This window comes from Bufo bufo, chromosome 1 (genome assembly GCF_905171765.1).
Source record: "Bufo bufo chromosome 1, aBufBuf1.1, whole genome shotgun sequence".
NCBI lineage: Eukaryota > Metazoa > Chordata > Amphibia > Anura > Bufonidae > Bufo > Bufo bufo.
In genome coordinates, this window is record NC_053389.1 from 789917317 (window position 1) to 789933594 (window position 16278).

General features: G+C 43.8%; 1 protein-coding gene across 3 annotated transcripts in view; it reads left to right on the plus strand.

The window, feature by feature from the left end:
- DNM2 (dynamin 2) overlaps nucleotides 1-16278 on the plus strand; it is a 63130-nt gene that overhangs the window by 14761 nt on the left and 32091 nt on the right. For all 3 annotated transcript variants that reach the window (XM_040414959.1, XM_040414960.1, XM_040414961.1), the window contains exons 4-8: nucleotides 2536-2739; nucleotides 2913-3011; nucleotides 12671-12831; nucleotides 13979-14121; nucleotides 15057-15192. In XM_040414959.1, coding sequence (XP_040270893.1) covers nucleotides 2536-2739; nucleotides 2913-3011; nucleotides 12671-12831; nucleotides 13979-14121; nucleotides 15057-15192 — 743 coding nt within the window. The remainder of the gene's footprint in view (nucleotides 1-2535; nucleotides 2740-2912; nucleotides 3012-12670; nucleotides 12832-13978; nucleotides 14122-15056; nucleotides 15193-16278) is intronic.

A 16278-nucleotide genomic window follows, 5' to 3' on the forward strand; every position in this document is an offset into this window, starting at 1 on the left:
ATTCTTGTATATAAGAGCAGTATTATAGTAGTTATATTCTTGTACATAGGAGGCAGTATTATAGTAGTTATATTCTTGTACATAGGAGGCAGTATTATAGTAGTTATATTCTTGTACATAGGAGCAGTATTATAGTAGTTATATTCTTGTACATAGGAGCAGTATTATAGTAGTTATATACTTGTACATAGGAGCAGTATTATAGTAGTTATATTCTTGTACATAGGAGCAGTATTATAGTAGTTATATTCCTGTACATAGGAGCAGTATTATAGTAGTTATATTCTTGTACATAAGAGGCAGTATAATAGTAGTTATATCCTTGTACATATGAGCAGTATTATAGTAGTTATATTCTTGTATATAGGAGGTAGTATTATAGTAGTTATATTCTTGTACATAGGAGGCAGTATTATAGTAGTTATATTCTTGTACATAGGGGCAGTATTATAGTAGTTATATTCTTGTACATGGGAGGCAGTATTATAGTAGTTATATTCTTGTACATAGGAGGCAGTATTATAGTAGTTATATTCTTGTACATAGGAGGCAGTATTATAGCAGGGCTCGACAAATCCCAGGCGCCAGGTCGCCATGGCGACCAGGAATTTGGTCCTGGCGATTGGGTATTTGTCAGCCCATTTTCAAACATGCGCTCTCGGCGCGCACCATGGTTTCCTGAGCCGGCACAGTGGAGAAGGAGAGGAGTCCCTCCCTCCCCACTGTGCGCGGTTGCCGCTGACCACCAATGAATGCCTAAATACCAATGTGCCGGCCATATCCCGGCCCCTATGACTGCACGCTGTGATCCGCGCGATTAACCCCTCAGTTGAGGGGTTAATCGCGCGGATCACAGCGTCCTGTCAGATGTCAGGTGCCGGGAATGTTTGTCTGCATTGGTGGCAGTGGGCAGTTCCGATCGGAGTCCCAGCAGTGTAATGCTGAGGCTCCGATCGGTTACCATGGCAGCCAGGAGTCGCGCTACTGAAGTCCTGGCTGCCATGGTATGTTAGTGAGCAGCATTATACTCACGTGCGCCGTGGCCGCCGGGCGCTCCTTCTTCGGTCTGTGCGGCTCATTGCTAATGCTTATAGCATTAGCAATGCGCCGCACAGACCTATGAGAAGAAGGAGCTCCCGGCGATCACGGCGCACGTGAGTATAATGCTGCTCACTAACATACCATGGCAGCCAGGACTTCAGTAGCGTCCTGGCTGCCATGGTAACCGATCGGCCACTGCCCACTGCCACCAATGATGGGGGCGGGAGGGGGACCCTGTGGCCACTGCCACCAATGATTAATACTGGGGAGGGAGGGGAGGGGTTTGTTACCACAGAGGGAGCTGATCAGAGGGGGGGGGGGGCGCTGATCAGAGGCTGGAGGGGCTGATCAGAGGCTGGAGGGGCTGATCAGAGGCTGGAGGGGCTGATCAGAGGCTGGAGGGGCTGATCAGAGGCTGGAGGGGCTGATCAGAGGCTGGAGGGCACATGATAGGCTGGCTGCCATGGTCAGCTCCCTGCTGTTGTGTGCACAGGGCAGCAGGGAGAGTGTAAAGTCCTATTCACCCTAATAGAGCTTTATTAGGGTAAATATGACAAGGGTTCTAGCCCTTAAGGAGGCTAATAGTTTTTAAATAAAAAGTTAAAAAAAAAAGTTTAAACAACCCCCCCCCCCTAATATAGAAAACAATATATTGCGATTTATATCGCAATATAGATTTTATGACGCGGCTCCGCCTGGCTCCTAACTTTTTTAGCTGCCTCCTAGATTCCAAGGAAATTTGTCAAGCCCTGTATTATAGTATTTTTGTTTTTTTGAGGCGGTATTACAGTAGTTGTCTCCTTCCTCTCCTGATAAAAATTGCAGCACTCGTACAAAGTTTATTACCAGGGGTGATGGTGATGACAGCAGAAAGCTCCTCTCGATATACAGAGATTCTAAGTCCTGAGGACCCACCAGTGATACCAGCTTTCTTTTTATAAGCTCTTTTCCGTTGTTGTACTCTGGTTTTGGTCTTTTAGATGTTGACTCCATCTTTGCGATCTCTTCTTATTAATGGACTGTACGAAGGGAACAGATTGGTCCTCGGGAAATACACAGAAGCCATTAGCTGCACTTCTGTCCTGGTAGCCATCGCTGTGTGCAGTCTTGTGAATACACGTATTACCGTAACTTCCATTTACCGCAGCCGTAATTGGGTCAGCACTTCTCATTGTGTACTCATCAGATTCAGAATCACAGAGGCGAGCGTGCAGAGAGCGCTCCTCTCCTTATAGCCGGGTCCCTCATCTGTCCGCCATATTCTATGTATCTGACCGGTGATTTCTGCAGTGGCATAGCGGTGTGCTTGTCATGATCGTCTGTGACTTGCGTGATGCATTCCATGGTTTTGTTTGTCTTTACGTCAGCTGCCTGACACTGGTTGCTATAGATAGGTTTATGGTCCCCGGATATCCCCAGTTCCCTTCCAGTTCTGCTCAGTGCATTATATTTCATATATAACGGTAATATTCTCTCTATTTTCTCCTTCTACAGTTCTGAATTTGACCTTGATTGACCTCCCGGGTATCACCAAGGTCCCTGTTGGTGACCAACCACAGGACATAGAATACCAGATCAAGGACATGATTCTGCAGTTCATCTCCCGGGAGAGCTGCCTCATCCTGGCCGTCACGCCCGCCAATACCGATCTGGCAAACTCCGACGCCCTGAAAATGGCCAAGGAGGTGGATCCACAAGGTAAGAAGGCCGCGATTATTCCTGCTGTGTTAGTGTTACCGTCCTTCGGCTGGGATGGCGCACACTATGTCCGACTGACAGTGCAGATAAATAATACCGAGCAATAAACTCCACGTCAGGCACTTGTTTTCTTACTGTGTGGTCGTCAGTGTACGTCTCTCTCTCTTCTCCAGGTTTACGGACTATTGGTGTTATAACCAAGCTGGATTTAATGGACGAAGGCACAGACGCCAGGGACATTCTGGAGAACAAACTACTGCCATTAAGAAGAGGTAAAGCTCTACCCTGATTCTGCATCACATTCCCTTGAGGCAGTGTTATAGTAGTTATATTCTTGTACATAGGAGCAGTATTATAGTAGTTATATTCTTGTACATAGGAGCAGTATTATAGTAGTTATATTCTTGCACATAGGAGCAGTATTATAGTAGTTATATTCTTGTACATAGGAGCAGTATTATAGTAGTTATATTCTTGTACATAGGAGGCAGTATTATAGTAGTTATATTCTTGCACATAGGGGCAGTATTATAGTAGTTATATTCTTGTACATAGGAGCAGTATTATAGTAGTTATATTCTTGTACATAGGAGCAGTATTATAGTAGTTATATTCTTGTACATAGGAGGCAGTATTATAGTAGTTATATTCTTGTACATAGGAGGCAGTATTATAGTAGTTATATTCTTGTACATAGGAGCAGTATTATAGTAGTTATATTCTTGTACATAGGAGCAGTATTATAGTAGTTATATTCTTGTACATAGGAGCAGTATTATAGTAGTTATATTCTTGTACATAGGAGGCAGTATTATAGTAGTTATATTCTTGTACATAGGAGGCAGTATTATAGTAGTTATATTCTTGTACATAGGAGCAGTATTATAGTAGTTATATTCTTGTATATAGGAGCAGTATTATAGTAGTTATATTCTTGTATATAGGAGCAGTATTATAGTAGTTATATTCTTGTACATAGGAGCAGTATTATAGTAGTTATATTCTTGTACATAGGAGGCAGTATTATAGTAGTTATATTCTTGTACATAGGAGCAGTATTATAGTAGTTATATTCTTGTACATAGGAGGCAGTATTATAGTAGTTATATTCTTGTACATAGGAGCAGTATTATAGTAGTTATATTCTTGTACATAGGAGCAGTATTATAGTAGTTATATTCTTGTACATAGGAGGCAGTATTATAGTAGTTATATTCTTGTACATAGGAGGCAGTATTATAGTAGTTATATTCTTGTACATAGGAGGCAGTATTATAGTAGTTATATTCTTGTACATAGGAGCAGTATTATAGTAGTTATATTCTTGTATATAGGAGGCAGTATTATAGTAGTTATATTCTTGTACATAGGAGGCAGTATTATAGTAGTTATATTCTTGTACATAGGAGGCAGTATTATAGTAGTTATATTCTTGTACATAGGAGGCAGTATTATAGTAGTTATATTCTTGTACATAGGAGGCAGTATTATAGTAGTTATATTCTTGTACATAGGAGGCAGTATTATAGTAGTTATATTCTTGTACATAGGAGGCAGTATTATAGTAGTTATATTCTTGTACATAGGAGGCAGTATTATAGTAGTTATATTCTTGTACATAGGAGGCAGTATTATAGTAGTTCTATTCTTGTACATAGGAGGCAGTATTATAGTAGTTATATTCTTGTACATAGGAGGCAGTATTATAGTAGTTATATTCTTGTACATAGGAGGCAGTATTATAGTAGTTATATTCTTGTACATAGGAGGCAGTATTATAGTAGTTATATTCTTGTACATAGGAGCAGTATTATAGTAGTTATATTCTTGTACATAGGAGGCAGTATTATAGTAGTTATATTCTTGTACATAGGAGGCAGTATTATAGTAGTTATATTCTTGTACATAGGAGGCAGTATTATAGTAGTTATATTCTTGTACATAGGAGGTAGTATTATAGTAGTTATATTCTTGTACATAGGAGCAGTATTATAGTAGTTATATTCTTGTACATAGGAGCAGTATTATAGTAGTTATATTCTTGTACATAGGAGGCAGTATTATAGTAGTTATATTCTTTGTAGGAGGTTTCAAGGGATAATCGCGGATGATAGATATGTGTTACCGAGGTTCCTGGCCTCGGTGAAGTAAGAGCCCGGTTTCATGTGTCAGCAGCAGTTGCGGTTAGACATGTTGCTTTTTAGTATGGCTGTATAGCTGATCCGGGACGGCTCTTACTGGTAGTAGTCAAAGTGCTGGGTGGGTGACTACTCCCCGCGTTCCAGGCCGGGGTCTTGGTTTTGGGCTATAAAACACAGGCAGCAATGTCAGGTGGTGTGGATTACTCCTCTCTGACAGTGGAGCTCTGTTAGGACCTGGGAGTTTGGGCCTGGATTAAGGCCTACTACCTTGTTTGTGTGAAAGCAGGTGGATTCTGCTTTGTCCAAGGACTTCTTCTTTGCTGCATGGTGTGAACTGTTTAATTCAAAGACTTTGTTGTTGCCTCTATACTGCATCCGCTAACTCGCCTATCAGAGCGAACCCCCCACAATTGGTGGAGGATGTGAGGCTGGAGTGAATGCCGAAATATTTTTTGGTTTGCATTTTTATGCACGGTTGTATGTCACACATCAAGCCAGCTGTATTACAACCCGTGTCCCACGACAAAATGGAGGCTGTTGTGAAGGCCCTCATGGATGCTAATTTGCAGCAGTGAGAGAAACCTGCAGCAACGGGAGGCTAATAAGCAGCAGCAGGAGACTAACCAGTTGCTGCTACAACACGTGATGGCTTTGCAGACAGCAGGAGCAACCCCGAGCATCCACGATGCCCGGATGGCAGTCCATGCGGCGATTCCTAAGATGACCCCCGTATAGCACATCGAAACCTACCTGGCGATGTACGAGAAAGTGGCCACAATGGAGAAGCTACCCCGAGACCAGTGGGCTGAGGTCGTCGCTTCGTTCCTGGCATCAGATTCCCAGCGGGTGTATTTCGACTTGCCGGACGATCAAGCGGCTGACTACCAAAAAGTAAACGGGGAGATTTTGGCAAGACTGGGGGTGCATGTGTTGGTCCGGGCCCAGCGGGTAAATCAGTGGAGGTTTAAGCCAGCTGAGCCCGCGAGACCCCAGTATTATGACTTACTCCACCTTTTGCAAAAGTGACTACAGCCTGATGTGCTGAGTCCCACGGCTATGCTGAATAGACTATTGGCTGATATGTTCTGGAGGGCTTTGCCACCCCCTCTCCAGCAATGGATCGGCCAGGTCTCTCCAGGTAATGCCCTTGAGATGGTTGACCTGGTGGAACGCTATGAGGCTACCAGGAATCTACAGGGGGGTTCTTTTGGGATGGGGGCAGTCAAATCCTGTAAATCTCCACCCCCTGGCGACTTGTGCCAACCAAACCTGCCCGGGATGTACCCCCTGTGGACCTGGCTCCGATAGTCTGCTGGCGGTGTCAGGAGGCTGGCCATGTGGACAGTCAGCTCGTACATCAGGTGGAACCCATGGACACCTATGGCTTCCGTTAGTCTTTATATGCCTGGAAGCTGTGTGCAGCGGGTACCCCAGAAACTCTAAATCACTTGTGCCAGGTGGAAGTGGAAGACACTCCAGCGGAGGCCCTGCTGGACTCAGGGAGTCTGGTGTCCCTAGTAAGGGCTCCCCTGATACTGTCCGCTGAGAATACTGGCCGGATAGTCAGGGTCATGTGCATTCATGGGGACTTAAAAGACTATCCCACCGCCCTGGTGTCTCTAACCACAGGGGCCGGCAGGTGGACTCTCCTTGCTCCGGGGGAAGGCCAGGACCCTGGGAACCCGAGGCCGAAGGGCCAGCGGTGGGGGTGACCGCCACTTCAGTGAAAGAGTGGGGGGGGGGGGGACAACCCCACTGAATGTAATGGTGGGAGATGTAGAGGACTTGCCGCTGGGACCTGAGCTGGCGGACCTCAATGTCTCCGGGGATAATTTTGGTACTGCACAACACTGAGACCCAATCCTATCCTGAGCCTGGTAAAAGGTATTTATAGTAGATGGTGAACCACAACAAGCTAGGACAGAGTCGGTGTCCCCGCATTTTGTGGTTCATCAGGATATGTTGTATCGGGTTTACCAACTACGGGGTGAACCCATTGAACAGTTGGTGGTGCCCCAGGCTTATCGCAAACTCGCGTTATAGTTAGCCCACCAACATGTTCTCGGGGGTCATCTGGGAATGCAGAAAACACAGGACCGGATACTACAACGGTTTTGCTTGCCCAGTGTGTTTAGGGAGGTGGACGAATTCTGTAAGTCTTGCCTGACCTGCCAGGCAACTAGCCCCCAGCACCTTTTCATCAGTCTCTCCCGATCATCGAGGTATCGTTTGAGCGAATCGCTATGGACCTCGTAGGCCCAGTACCGAAGTCCGCTAGATGACACCGACACATCTTGGTCGTCCTAGACTACGCCACTCGGTACCTGGAGGCGGTGCCACTGCGTCATACCTCGCCAAACTCCTAGCTAAGGAGTTAATGAAAATGTTCTCCAGAGTGGGGCTACCTAAAGAGGTTCTGACTGACCAGGGGACCCCTTTTATGTCTCGGGTCATGAGGGAGCTCTGTAAGTTGCTGCATATCAAACAGTTACGGACGTCCGTTCACCATCCGCAAAGGCACTGTCTGGTTGAAAGGTTTAATAAAACATTAAAAACCATGTTAAAAAGGGTGGTGTCTAAAGATGGAAAGGGCTGGGACCTTCTTCTGCCCTATCTCATGTTCGCTGTGCGAGAGGTGCCCCAGGCCTCTACTGGGTTCTCGCCCTTCGTATTGCTATATGGCAGACATCCTCGTGGTTTGTTGGACGTAGCCAAAGAGGCCTGGGAACAGCAACCCACTCCGCATAAAAGTGTCCTGGAGTATGTTGTCAAGATGCAACAGCGGATAGACCGTTTTGCCTCTCGGCAGGGAGCATATGGAGGCCGCTCAGCGAGCCCAGAGTCGGATCTATAATCGTCAGGCTCAGGTCCGGATCTTTAACCCGGGTCATCAGGTTTTGGTTCTGGTGCCAACCGTGGACAGTAAGTTCCTAGCCAGGTGGCAGGGGCCCTATGAGGTACGTGAAAAAATTACAAGGTACACCAGCCAAGGCCGCGAAAGCTGGAGCAGGTTTACCATGTGAATTTACTCAAACCATGGAAAGATAGGGAAACCTGTACAGAAGACAGCCCGCGGCCGGGTTTTCTAGGGAAAACTGTTTCGGCCCCTCTGTCTGAAGCAAGGGAAGCGGCTGCCACAGTAAGAATTGCTGACAGCCTCTCCTCTAAGCAGGGTCAGGAGGCCAGGGAGTTTATTACCCGGAACACGGATGTGTTTTCGGATCTCTCTGGACGCACTTCCATAATTCAGCATGACATTGTCACTGAGCCTCAGGCGAAAGTCCGGCTAAAACCATACTGGGTATCCGAGGCTCGGCGACAAGCCATCTCAGAGGAAGTGCAGATGATGCTGAGGCTAGATGTCATTGAGGAGTCTAAAAGTGAGTGGGCCAGTCCTATAGTGCTAATACCCAAGCCGGACGGGACACTTCGGTTTTGTAATGGTTTCCGAAAATTAAACGAGATCTCTTAAGTTTGATGCATATCCCATGCCCCGAGTCGATGAGCTGATTGAAAGATTAGGACAAGCCCAGTATTTCTCAGTTTTGGACCTCATGAAAGGGTACTGGCAGGTGCCCTTAACGGAGGCTACTAAAGAGAAAACTGCCTTCATCACGCCTGAGGGGCTGTATCAGTACAAGGTGTTACCCTTTAGTCTGCATGGCTTCCCCGCCGCTTTTCAAAGGCTAATGGACATTGTGCTGCGTCCACATCGACAGTATACCTCGGCTTACCTGGACGATATTGTCATCCACAGTACCGACTGGAAAAGTCACCTACCCAAAGTACAGGCCGTAGTGGACTCCCTTAGGAAGGCTGAACTAACAGCTAACCCCAAAAAATGTGCAATAGCGTTAGAGGAGACGAAATACCTGGGGTATGTCATTGGGCGCTGAGTCGTCAAACCCCAAGTGAACAAAATAGAGCCGAACCTGTCACTACTAGGCAAGTAAAGTCATTCCTGGGAATGGTGGGCTATTACATGAGGTTTGTTCCCCACTTTGCTACTGTGGCCGTGCCATTGACAGGGCTCTTAAAGGGACGCAAGTCAGTGATGGTCCACTGGGATGATCAGGTGGATAAGGCTTTCTCCGCTTTGAAGTCGGCCCTGTGTGTGTCCTCTGGTTTGGTGACTCTAGACTTCAAGAGGGAGTTTGTGGTACAGACCAATGCCTCCGAAGTAGGCCTCGGTGCGGTACTGTCTCAGGAAGTCAACGGGGAGGAGCATCCCGTTGTCTTCCTCAGCCGGAAGCTTACCCCAGCTGAGACCAGGTACAGTATAGTGGAGAGTGAGGCCTGGCTATCAAGTGGGCTGTTGAGTCTCTCCGCTATTATCTGTTGGGGAGAAAATTCCGTCTGGTGACCGACCACTCCCCTCTCAAGTGGATGAGCCAGGCCAAGGACAGAAATGCCCGGGTCACCCGATGGTTTCTCTCTTTACAGAACGTTAAGTTTTTGGTTGAACACAGGGCAGGCCGGTTACAGGGAAACGCGGATGCCCTGTCCCAGGTACACTCAGGGTTGAGCAAAGGGGGGAGGTATGTAGGGGGGTTCAAGGGATGGTCGTGGATTATAGATATGTGTCACCGAGGTTCCTGGCCTCGGTGAAGTAAGAGCCGGTTTAATGTGTTAGCAGCAGTTGCTGTTTGACACGTTGCTATTTAGTATGGCTGTATAGCTGGTCCGGGGTGGCTCTTACTGGGAGTAATCAAAGTGCTGGGTGGGTGACTACTCCCCACGTTCCAGGCCGGGTCTTGGTTTTGGGCTATAAACCACAGGCAGCACTGTCAGGTGGTGTGGATTACTCCTCTCTGACAGCGGAGCTCTGTCAGTCTCTGTGTTTGCGCCTGGATTAGGCTTGCTACCTTGTTGGTGTGAAAGCAGGTGGATTCTGCTTTGTCCAAGGACGACTTCTTTGCTGCATGGTGTGAACGAACACCAGAATCACAAGGTGACTGTTTTTCATTGAAACAGAATTTTTGTTTTGTCATTTACTTAATGTGTGAATAAACACTGAACTGTTTAATTCAAAGACTTTGCTGTTGCCTCTATACTGTGTCCGCTAACTCGCCTATCAGAGTGAACCCCCACATCTTGTACATAGGAGCAGTATTATAGTAGTTATATTCTTGTACATAGGAGCAGTATTATAGTAGTTATATTCTTGTCCATAGGGAGCAGTATTATAGTAGTTATATTATTGTACAGAGGAGCAGTATTATAGTAGTTATATTCTTGTACATAGGAGCAGTATTATAGTAGTTATATTCTTGTACATAGGAGGCAGTATTATAGTAGTTATATTCTTGTACATAGGAGCAGTATTATAGTAGTTATATTCCTGTACATAGGAGCAGTATTATAGTAGTTATATTCTTGTACATAGGAGGCAGTTTTATAGTAGTTATATTCTTGTACATAGGAGGCAGTATTATAGTAGTTATATTCTTGTACATAGGAGCAGTATTATAGTAGTTATATTCTTGTACATAGGAGGTAGTATTATAGTAGTTATATTCTTGTACATAGGAGGTAGTATTATAGTAGTTATATTCTTGTACATAGGAGGCAGTATTATAGTAGTTATATTCTTGTACATAGGGGCAGTATTATAGTAGTTATATTCCCGTACATAGAAGGCAGTATTATAGTAGTTATATTCTTGTACATAGTAGGCAGTATTATAGTAGTTATACTCTTGTACATAGGAGGCAGTATTATACTAGTTATACTCTTGTACATAGAAGCAGTATTATAGTAGTTATATTCTTGTACATAGGAGCAGTATTATAGTAGTTATATACTTGTACATAGGAGCAGTATTTATAGTAGTTATATTCCTGTACATAGGAGCAGTATTTATAGTAGTTATATTCTTGTACATAGGAGGCAGTATTATAGTAGTTATATTCTTGTACATAGGAGGCAGTATTATAGTAGTTATATTCTTGTACATAGGAGGCAGTATTATAGTAGTTATATTCTTGTACATAGGAGGCAGTATTATAGTAGTTATATTCTTGTACATAGGGGCAGTATTATAGTAGTTATATTCTTGTACATAGGAGGCAGTATTATAGTAGTTATATTCTTGTACATAGGAGCAGTATTACAGTAGTTATATTCTTGTACATAGGAGCAGTATTATAGTAGTTATATTCTTGTACATAGGAGGCAGTATTATAGTAGTTATATTCTTGTACATAGGAGGTAGTATTATAGTAGTTATATTCTTGTACATAGGAGGCAGTATTATAGTAGTTATATTCTTGTACATAGGAGCAGTATTATAGTAGTTATATTCTTGTACATAGGAGGTAGTATTATAGTAGTTGTATTCTTGTACATAGGAGGCAGTATTATAGTAATTATATTCTTGTACATAGGAGCAGTATTACAGTAGTTATATTCTTGTACATAGGAGCAGTATTATAGTAGTTATATTCTTGTACATAGGAGGTAGTATTATAGTAGTTATATTCTTGTACATAGGAGGCAGTATTATAGTAGTTATATTCTTGTACATAGGAGGTAGTATTATAGTAGTTATATTCTTGTACATAGGAGGCAGTATTATAGTAGTTATATTCTTGTACATAGGAGGTAGTATTATAGTAGTTATATTCTTGTACATAGGAGGCAGTATTATAGTAGTTATATTCTTGTACATAGGAGCAGTATTATAGTAGTTATATTCTTGTACATAGGAGCTGTATTATAGTAGTTATATTCTTGTACATAGGAGGTAGTATTATAGTAGTTATATTCTTGTACATAGGAGGTAGTATTATAGTAGTTATATTCTTGTACATAGGAGGTAGTATTATAGTAGTTATATTCTTGTACATAGGAGCAGTATTATAGCAGTTATATTGTTGTACATAGGAGCAGTATTATAGCAGTTATATTCTTGTACATAGGAGGCAGTATTATAGTAGTTATATTCTTGTACATAGGAGCAGTATTATAGTAGTTATATTCTTGTACATAGGAGGCAGTATTATAGTAGTTATATTCTTGTACATAGGAGGCAGTATTATAGTAGTTATATTCTTGTACATAGGGGGCAGTATTATAGTAGATATATTCTTGTACATAGGAGCAGTATTATAGTAGTTATATTCTTGTACATAGGAGCAGTATTATAGTAGTTATATTCTTGTACATAGGAGCAGTATTATAGTAGTTATATTCTTGTACATAGGAGCAGTATTATAGCAGTTATATTCTTGTACATAGGAGGCAGTATTATAGTAGTTATATTCTTGTACATAGGAGGCAGTATTATAGTAGTTATATTCTTGTACATAGGAGGCAGTATTATAGTAGTTATATATTTGTACATAGGAGCAGTATTATAGTAGTTATATTCTTGTACATAGGAGCAGTATTATAGTAGTTATATTCTTGTACATAGGAGGTAGTATTATAGTAGTTATATTCTTGTACATAGGAGGCAGTATTATAGTAGTTATATTCTTGTACATAGGAGCAGTATTATAGTAGTTATATTCTTGTACATAGGAGCAGTATTATAGTAGTTATATTCTTGTACATAGGAGCAGTATTATAGTAGTTATATTCTTGTACATAGGAGCAGTATTATAGTAGTTATATTCTTGTACATAGGAGCAGTATTATAGTAGTTATATTCTTGTACATAGGAGCAGTATTATAGTAGTTATATTCTTGTACATAGGAGGCAGTATTATAGTAGTAATATTATGTTACATTTGCTAAGTTGTGGCTACTCTTTGCTCTGACTACCAGACTGATTGTTTCCCATTTAGGTTATATTGGGGTTGTGAACAGAAGTCAGAAGGACATAGATGGTAAAAAAGATATCCGCGCAGCTTTGGCAGCAGAAAGGAAGTTTTTCCTGTCTCATCCTGGGTATCGGCACATAGCTGACAAAATGGGAACGCCTCATTTACAGAAGACCTTAAATCAGGTAGAAGACCTTTTCTCGATGTGATGTGGAGCGTATACAAGCCTTTGTAGCAGTTTTTCAGGGGATGGGCTCTAATGTACATCTTGTAGTCATTGTTTTCACATTCTTCCTGATGATCAACATATCGAGGGTGTAATTAAAGGGGCTGTCCTAACTTGTCCTCTCCTTCCCATATGTCTTCTGAGTCTATTCTGTTGTCTCGATTTAGAAACTGCTGCAACTGGCTTGATGCTCATATAGTACATGTTTGACCAGATGTTTCTATGGGTGGTCTCTTAATTCTCCTGTAGAAACCATTGCAATATCCTCTAGATTTGGGGCCAAGCGATTTGTTAACTTATTTGGACCTAAAAAGGTTTTGGGCAGGGGTTGGAGGTTAACTCTAATAGGCCTGTGACTGCTATGATAACCCATCAACACCCTCAGGTTACATTGTGTGGTGTTGAGGGCTGACAGGGGGTGTCTTGGTGAATTGTGACCACCGTGAAGGTTAAACCACCAGGTCCAGGGTTTCCTTCAATCACAGCTAGCTTCTGCCTGGATCTCGTGGGCACAGCTTCTGTACCTTTAGCACGGGCAGACTGGGAACTTAAAGTGGCCCTGGGAAAAAAATGAAAAGTGAAGGGGGACAATAGAAGTTTGGCAGGGCCAGCAATACCATAGTGCAGTGCAAAATACCGCCCCAGCAAAACCAAGTGCCACAATGCAGCATAAAATACTGCCATATCACAATACTGAGGACGGTGATGCAGTTGAATTCAGGAGGCCATGTGCATAAGTACCCGATGCTCCTAACATTTAATACTGAGCGTTTCAGATTGCAATGTACCTGGCCAGCAGCCGTGAGGAGGGCTCAGGGGCCCCCCTGGGCATCGACCCACCAGGAAATTTCCTTGTCGGGCAGGGGTCAGCAACCTTCGGCAGTCTAGCTGTTGTGAAACTACAATTCCCAGCATTCTCCATTCATTCCTATGATATTTCTTAGGAGAGCAGAGCAAGTATGCATGCTGGGAGTTGTAGTTTTACAGCAGCTGGAGTGCCGGAGGTTGCCTACCCCTTCTGTAGGGTCTATGGCCAGTCCGCCCCTGACCTGCAGCTTCGCTGAGAGTTATCATTACATCTTATTTCCCCTTTCTTTCATTACCAGCAACTCACCAACCACATCCGGGAGACTCTGCCTGCCCTGAGGAGCAAACTGCAGAGTCAGATGCTGTCCCTGGAGAAGGAGGTAGAGGAGTATAAAAACTTCCGCCCCGATGATCCCACTAGGAAGACGAAAGCTCTCCTTCAGTAAGTTACAGGTCCTCCCGTCTGTAGGTGGCAGCACTTCTGTGATAACCCCTTGCTGCCTGGAAACTAAAGTTCACGTCAGTTGCTTAGTAAATGAGAGGATATCGGTCTCTGATGCTTTTGCAGTGCAATGAAAAGTGAATGCAGTGTATTTACAGAAAGATTTACAGCCTGTTATAGTTGGGGATGAGCGAATGAAACATCCGAAGTCAATTTGCATAAAACTTTGTTTCAATACTGTACGGAGCGAGCGCTCCGTACAGTATTAAAATGTATTGGCTCCGATGAGCCGAAGTTTTTACTTTGCGAAGTCTCGCGAGACTTCACATAATAACTTCATAAATCGATTTATACTGTAAAAAAAACATTTCCCAAACTCTGGTTCGGATCCGAGGTACCACTTGGAACCGAACCCGAGTTCAAGAAATGTTTTTTTACAGTATAAATCGATTTATGAAGAAGCAGTCCCACCACATTATAGGGGCTAAGCTTGTTTCCAGTGACAAATGTCGGTAATGAGTGCAGCTCTGGATTACACACTGGCAGTTCTGTATGTTAATGGTGCTGAGTGTCTGACATACCCTTAAAGGGGTTGTATGGGAATGAATGACTTTGTAGCGATACCCACAGCCCGCTTCCGCCATTTAAAGAATTATACATTCCTGCTCCCCGCCGCTCCAGTCCTGTGGGCTGGCTCCCCCATGTCCATCTTCCTGTCCGCCGCTTGTTTTCTTGTGGACGTGTCGGGCCCGAAGCCAGTCATTTGTGGCAGTGGAGCAGGGGACCGTGGTCGGGCTTAAGTAAACAAGTGACGGACCTGAAAATGGGCACAAGGGAACCAGGTATGTAATGATTCTGCCCATAGCGGAGGCAGGCGTCAGTGAAAAGTCATTTATCCCCAGACAACCCTTTTGAGGTCCTCCTTCCTCCTTCAGGATGGTGCAGCAGCTTGGCGTGGATTTTGAGAAGAGAATTGAAGGATCGGGCGATCAGGTGGACACGCTGGAGCTCTCTGGAGGTGCCAGGATTAACCGCATTTTCCATGAACGTTTTCCCTTTGAGCTTGTGAAGGTAGTGCCAGCCTCAGATATCAGTGCCGAGGCTTTCAGATGCATTTATGTCTCGTGTATGCCGGATGCAGAAAGCTTCCCCGTATAATGAGCTCTGCATCGTTCGATTTATACTTTTCTGTTTGAATCATTTGCGTTTCAGCTCTACTTGCTCTTAGTTAGTGGATTATAATATATATTTTTTTTACATTCTCCATATCACCCGTGGGGTCACTGCAGGGGATCTGAACACTTACTGCAGCATCTCCCACCGGTTACAGCTGATTGCTGGGGGGGCCTTCTGCCGCAGGGACCATTTAAAGGGCTAGTCCAGGATTTCACTATTGGTTGAGGCGCTCATGAATTGGGATCACAAGCTTGGACGGCATACAGTGGAACATTGCACAAGCGCTGTGACCCCTTCAAACAACTGAGCGGCAGGGTGCCAGCAGTCGGACCCTCGCTGATCTGATAACGATGGCCTATCCTGAGGATAGATCATCACTATCCTAACACCACACAACCCCCGTTAATGGGCCTTACTCCCAAAATCTACTCGGGTAACCAGTTTAAATGTTTTATGAGAAAAATGCGACACAAACCTCTGAAATATAAACTGGTGTGTTTGTGAAGAGTTCATTTCTATACATTTACCATCGAGGAGGAGTTGGGCCAAAATAAGACATCCCGAAATATAGTAACTAAATAGTCATTTGTTAGATAAGTTAGGGAGCAGGTGGCTTATTTAATTTCCATCTGATGAGCATGTGTGACTGCCGTCCAAACATCTGAAATCGATTAATAGGCCTTATTTCAGAGCACCCTGTTAGTGACAGCCAAACATCTACAAGAGAGGACAGGAGCAGTGTTTTACGTTTTAGTTTCTTCCCAATTGCTTTTCATCCCTTCTTTTTTATTTTGCGCTGTGGTTGCCGCAGCTCTTCTTCCTCTTCCATTGGTCCCAGTGATCACCTGATCACTGTGTGACAGGTCACATGACCACACTGCTGGGTCTAACTAGACTCTTCACAACGTTGACACTTGTCGGGGCCGTTTTCACCTGTAAATGGAACTGCCATAACTGTCCCAATTACAGGGGAAACTGACG